The 6,136-nt window shown below is 35.6% G+C and overlaps 1 protein-coding gene across 1 annotated transcript; it reads right to left on the bottom strand.

Annotated features, from left to right (window-relative positions):
• Positions 1 to 445: 445 nt before the first annotated feature.
• On the bottom strand, positions 446 to 4,335 carry LOC131030556 (uncharacterized). Its single transcript, XM_057961418.2, has 3 exons — positions 3,801 to 4,335; positions 2,866 to 3,654; positions 446 to 1,225 (listed from the first exon to the last, which is right to left on the bottom strand). The coding sequence occupies exons 2-3, from the start codon at positions 3,389 to 3,391 to the stop codon at positions 747 to 749; spliced, it is 1,005 nt and encodes a 334-aa protein (XP_057817401.2). The 5' UTR covers positions 3,392 to 3,654; positions 3,801 to 4,335; the 3' UTR covers positions 446 to 746.
• Between the last annotated feature and the right edge of the window lie 1,801 nt (positions 4,336 to 6,136).

Below are 6,136 nucleotides of genomic sequence, written 5' to 3'. Positions count from 1 at the left end.
AAAGATTTTGTTGATTTTGTAAACAAAAAAATATTACATCTAGAATACAAATTAACACTCAAGATGTAAGTTAATATTCTATATAAAAACCGAACATTCTAATAAATATAAAACAAGAACACGTTTATTCAACCCATGCAATTACCTTGCCTTTACTCAAAATATTTAAAGTTAAAATATTCTACCTATCTTTATTTATTATTTTTTTAATACTTTGTCCCTCCTTTCCTTTGAAATTGTGCTTGTTCTTGGCTGTAAACTAATATTTAAAGCTACAAATGAAAACATCGTATATGCCAGTACAAACCGGTTGCATGAATTATATCAAGCTGGCTGGTGATGTGACACTGACAATTTATTTAATATATTGAATGTACAAAAATTTGATTTTATACAAAGTAAATTGAATTTTTTACTCATTATTTTCAATTTAAGTCAATAGAAATGAAGGAAAATGATGTTTTATGATTAAATAAAATATAAAATAAATATACACTAGAAATTTTTTGCCTAAAATTTTTAATTCTTTACACTGATTGACTGAAATAATTAAAGAATTGAACTCCATGGTTGTAAGTATCCTGCCATGGACAGGAACTAATAACATTTACAACTATACAAAAATAGAGGGACCAATTAACTGCAACCCCTCTACAATCAAGGCACAAATATGCTCGTTTTCCTTAATACAAGTACTATCAGTAACCAGACAACAAAAAAAACTCACACCTTCATAACACAGTCATTCATTGCTTGACTTCCTCCCCATATTGAAACCTCCTCTTGCCCACAATAACATCTTCAATACCCTCTCTATCACCATACTGTTTTTCAAACATAACAAATTTCCTATAGAGATCTTCAGCCTGTCCCTTAGGCATATGGTCAAGGGCATATTTATAAATACACCTTGCTCGCTCCAACTCCTTGCAGCGCTCCTCGAATTCTGCGAATGCCACAAAGAGCTCCTCCGTCTGCCCATCCTCCCCAAGTTTGTCAACTGCCCTCTCATAACATCGCCGAGCCTTGGGAATCTCCCCATTCTTAATCTCAAACTTAGCATAGCGGATCCAAGCCTTCACTGTGGGGTGACACTGCACATATTTCTCAAAGATGGCCCTGGCCCTGTCCACTTCATTGTACCTGAGTTCAAATTTTATGTATGCAGACCAACCGTGGTGATCAGGTTCCCAATTCATCCACCTCTCAAAAATTTGGCGTGCCCCTGGAACAAGGAATGACAATTGTTTAACTTTAGACCCAATCCTGGTTTGAACAAAGGATGCATCAATCTGTAAGTGACTAAGAAAAAAGGTTTTGCAATGTTTGTCAACAACTTAACATGCATCTGCAGAATGTTGCTTTTAGCAAAGCCATGCTCAATGGTTAATTCCAAGAGACCAAGGTTGTGTAGCACAAGGCATGGATGCATCTGTTGTGATCTGAGTGCAACTTAGAAGCAATATTATTGTACCATGTAGCCAAAGTTTAGATATTTTATAATCTAAACCAAGAACCTACATCATTTAAAGAATTAGGAAAGGGAATGAACTACTGTACTAACAAAAATTGCTGTGATTCCAATCAATTGTCGACTAGACATTACAACACTAGATGGTGAACCGTGAAGGTCAAAAATTTGGCAAACCAGATATGATTGTGTATATTGCATAACCCAAGGGGTTGTTGGATATATCATATTGGTTATGCAATGCACTCTGGACGAATTAGTAATGACTAACACCAGAGCTTAATATATTACATAGAAAAGTAGATGAATATCCATGTATGGATTGTTGTGCTGTGTATGGGTTGAATTATGCACCAAATTCGAGTTTTTGAAATTGTATCCTTATGTTGAATGCGGGAAAGATAGCATATCTAATTGTACACTGGATGCAGGGATTTTCCTCGTGATTTTGTAATATAGGCAGGAGAAACTTTGGTATTACCAGAAAATGTTTAAATCAATCAAGTACTCTTGGTTTGGTATCAGTGACTTCAAAACTCCTCACTGATGTATATATAATGAGCATCCAATGAAAGACCATTTGTAGCCAAATTCCGGGCTACGTATTATCAAAATTAATTTTGATATATTATTTATTAGTGTAATGAATGTCTGAAAGGAATTAAATGAATGTCTGTGATCTGCTGCTTCCCCAATCTTTTAATCTATTGCATAGCTGAAACTTGAAATAATAGAATAATCTGATAAGAAGATGGTTATTTACAAATGTTGTAAAACTAGATTAGACAAGAGAAGCAAGAATTATCTGTATACAACCAAAACTGAGCATTGTTGGACAGAATAAGTATGGTCACAAACATTACAGAACCCTGTATCTATGCATGCAAGTGATCTTGGTGGGAATCGATATCTGACTAAAACATGCACTGTAAAATATCTTAAATGACAATATCTATCTAAAATTTAAGTGTTTTCAGTCTTTGCAGTGAGCTGAACAATAATGAAATAGTGTATGTTGAGGTAGTGTTCAAAAGGATCTGCTGATTTGATGATAAAACAAATAGAGTGAAACCCTGAACCTTTTTTAATTGTGTTTTGCTCACAATATACTTGTAGACTTGGGAGTTAGGAGTTTGCCTCACCTTGAGAAATTGATATTTTTTGACAAAAAATTATTAGGCTTCATTTAAGCAACAAGGAATAAAGTGCGTTCTGGCAAGATTTGAATGAAATAATTACTGAGCTTAAAATAAAAATAAAATCGTTCTCCTTTATGTACATGATGATATTAGACCAAACAAGCATTAAAAGGTTTATAACATAATTAGAGTTTAGGATTATTTCACTTGCCTTAAGAAAAGAATAAAATTAGGGTTTTGAATATTTTCACTTGCCTGCAACATTGCCGAGCATCTCCTCCATATGAATGTACTTGTACCATAGCTGATCGATTCTCGGGAGGTACGACACCGCACGGTCCCATACATTCCTGGCATGATTTATAAACTTGTGCTTCATCTCCACCTCGGCGTAGCGAAGCCACAGGGTGGGATTCCTGTAATCCACCTCGAGGGCCCTTTCCCACACAGACCTCGCCCGCGCGAAATCTTTCTGGCTCTCCTCCCACTGTGCATACTTCACCCAAACATTCGTGTTCCATCGGACCCTGCGAATTAGGTCCTCAAATTCTTTACTCTTGCGGTGACGGTACTCTGCTAATTCACTCTCATCTGTAATTTTTTGCTTTGGGGGACGGATTTCTGCCTCTTGGATCTCCCTTGCCTCTCTTAAGATTTGCTCGGCGGTGATCTGAATCGGCGCAGGGGTTTTGTTTTTCACTCGTGCGGGCCGTGCCAGTTGGACCTCTGTTTCCTTTTTCATTAGAAACGCTAGCGAGGGGTTTGCTTCTTTCGATGCCATGGCTGTAACAGATTTAGAAATATAAATTTCTTACTCTTACTGCGTTATCTCTCTATACACAAATCTCCTGCTTCAGGAGATAAGCACCCTCCCTGGCAATGTCCCTTACAACAAGTTCAATTTCTTTTCTTTCAACACCCCAAGTCAAGAGCCAATGAACTGATGTTAAACTGCTGGATTGCTGTAGTTTCTTTTCAATCTTATTGCTGTTTATGCTTACTTCCAGTTTGCAATTAAACGGCACAAGATTGCAGGTTTTTAACCTATAAATAAAAAGCCCAAAATAAATTTCAAGCAATATGCAATGTGCTTCAGAATTGGCTACTCCATTACATTCGATCAATTGCAAGTACACAAAATTACAGAATATTATCAGAGATTTGCAGGGAACAATGTAATTCGCTTGCACCTTAACCAATCTGGATGTTCAAATTTTTCAATGGATGCCGATATAAATAGAGGAAGCCTGCGTTGGAAGTCGCAGGGCACAAGCAACAATAATTCCCCAACACAGAAAGAGATTAGCTTCAGGAGAGAAAGTCGCGCCAGTCCAGAACTGTGGCAAACAATAGATTCATTTCCGCGCCATTCACAGGCGAGTTACTCCAGCAATTATAGCCCACATTTGGTGATGGAGGTAGCGGCTTACATAAACCCACCAGTATTTGCAAATATCGAACAAACCCACGAAAAACAGAAGAATCTGAACCCCAGCCTTCAAAATTTTCACAGGCCAGGCTAGGCCGTAATCAGAACAGAATATGATATTCTCCAAATCGCAGATGCAAGTCTCTATTTTATTCACGGGCCACGGCCATTGTATCCAAGAAACTCCTGCAAATGAAGAAGGCGCCAACCATTGTATCTTTAAAAACACAAGAAAGCAAAGTAAAGAAAGAACAACTAATAATATCATCCAGTTTTGTATTTCTCCAATCTTTAATTTCCTTTCCGAACTTTAAAAAAAAATGTCAGTTATGAGAAGTACTTACATTTATAGTATTGTGCAAAAAATATTTGTTTAATTTTGAATTATTATTTTTAAATTTATATTAGAAATTTAAAATATAATATAAAAAATTAAAGATAGAAAAAAAGTGTCCTATGAGGAGTACTTATTTTTATAGTAATGTAATAAAAATATTAATTTAATTTTGAATTATTATATTTTAAATTTACATTATTTTAGTTATTTTTTGTGTATAATTTTTCATTTTAATAAAATAATATTACTAATTATAACATAGCATAATATAAGTTAAGGGGTTGAGTTTAATCGGTTAAAACACTGGGTTCTCATTGTGGAGACCCAAGTTCAATTCCCAATAAGGACATCTGAAGTGAAATTCTAAGTTATCAATAAAAAATAAAACATAGCATAATATAAATATTATAGTCAAAATATATATTTTCTTAATAATATAATTTTAATTAATTATTAGTTTAAGATTATATATTATTTAAATTATATTAATGTCATTTTTTTTTTGCTAGGTATTAATGTAATATTAATTATAATTGATCTTAATAAAATAATTATTAATAATTATAAAATTATATAATATAAATAATAAAGTGAAAATAGGTAGTTTTTAATGACTAAATATATATATATATATTTATGATTAAATGTTATAAAATTATATTGTATATATTAAGATGAATAAAAAGAAAATTACGTTTTTGAAAAAATATTAATATAAATAGAATGATTTCAAATAAAATTATACAAAATTATAGTTATAAAAAAACATATTTGGAGGCCTGCTAATGGGCTGCTAAGGGCTAATCTTCAGAGTTGGGGCCTATCAATCCCTGAGTGGACTCCGCTTGAAAAGGGGTGGATTAAGATTAATTTTGATGGCACATCGAGGGGCAACCCAGGGGCTTCAGGTGTTGGGGTGATTGCCCGTGATGATCAAGGCAACATGCTGGCCATTGGTGCTAAGAGAGTGGTGGATGGAACGAACAATGTTGCTGAGTGTCAAGCAGCATTAGAAGCAATCCTAATGGCTGAGAAACTAGGGATCAAGAAACTTCATTTGGAAGGCGACTCTCAGGTTGTGGTGAATGGGATAGCTCGAGGTCGAATGGAAGCGTGGTTTTTAGACAAGCCGATGTGAAGAATACAACTTCTGCTAAACGGTTTTGAAGATTTTAAGGTGACTCATGTCCTCCGGGAAGCAAACTTGGAAGCTGACAAACTTTCCAATGTGGGAGCGAATGGCTCCTTGGAAAATATGTTTAGTTTGTTTGAGGACTTTAGAAATTGTAGTCCTCTTGATTATGATTTTGGGTAGAAGGCTTATTTTAGAAAAGTGAACCCGAGCTCGATTTGAGGCCACCATATGTTGCCATGATCCTGTGGGAATTAATGTTCCTCGTGGTGTGTGTTCCACGATGTTACTGCAAGTGGCCTTGCGGTGATGGATGATGATGGAGGCGATCGGTGTGAGTGACTGGTGATGATGCTTAGTTTTATGCGAAGCGTGTGGAGTATTCATGACTTGTGATGGTGGTGGCTTTTAAAGGCCCTTGTGTTTCTTTTCTTGGCATTTTGTGGTGGCTGCTTGGTGGTTGACAGAGTGCTCAAGGTTTCTTTTTGTGCAGCAGGGAGAAAGGGTGGAAGCAAATTTTTCTTTGGAGTCGGATGGGCAATTGCCTGCGTTTCGTGGGTTGATCTCAAGGATTAGGTTAATGAACATTTTCAGAGTGGATGGAGACGATTTCTGGAGGGTAGTGAGG

This window comes from Cryptomeria japonica, chromosome 6, assembly GCF_030272615.1.
Source record: "Cryptomeria japonica chromosome 6, Sugi_1.0, whole genome shotgun sequence".
NCBI lineage: Eukaryota > Viridiplantae > Streptophyta > Pinopsida > Cupressales > Cupressaceae > Cryptomeria > Cryptomeria japonica.
Note: the sequence above shows the minus strand (reverse complement) of the source record. Positions and strands in the feature narration are given on the sequence as shown.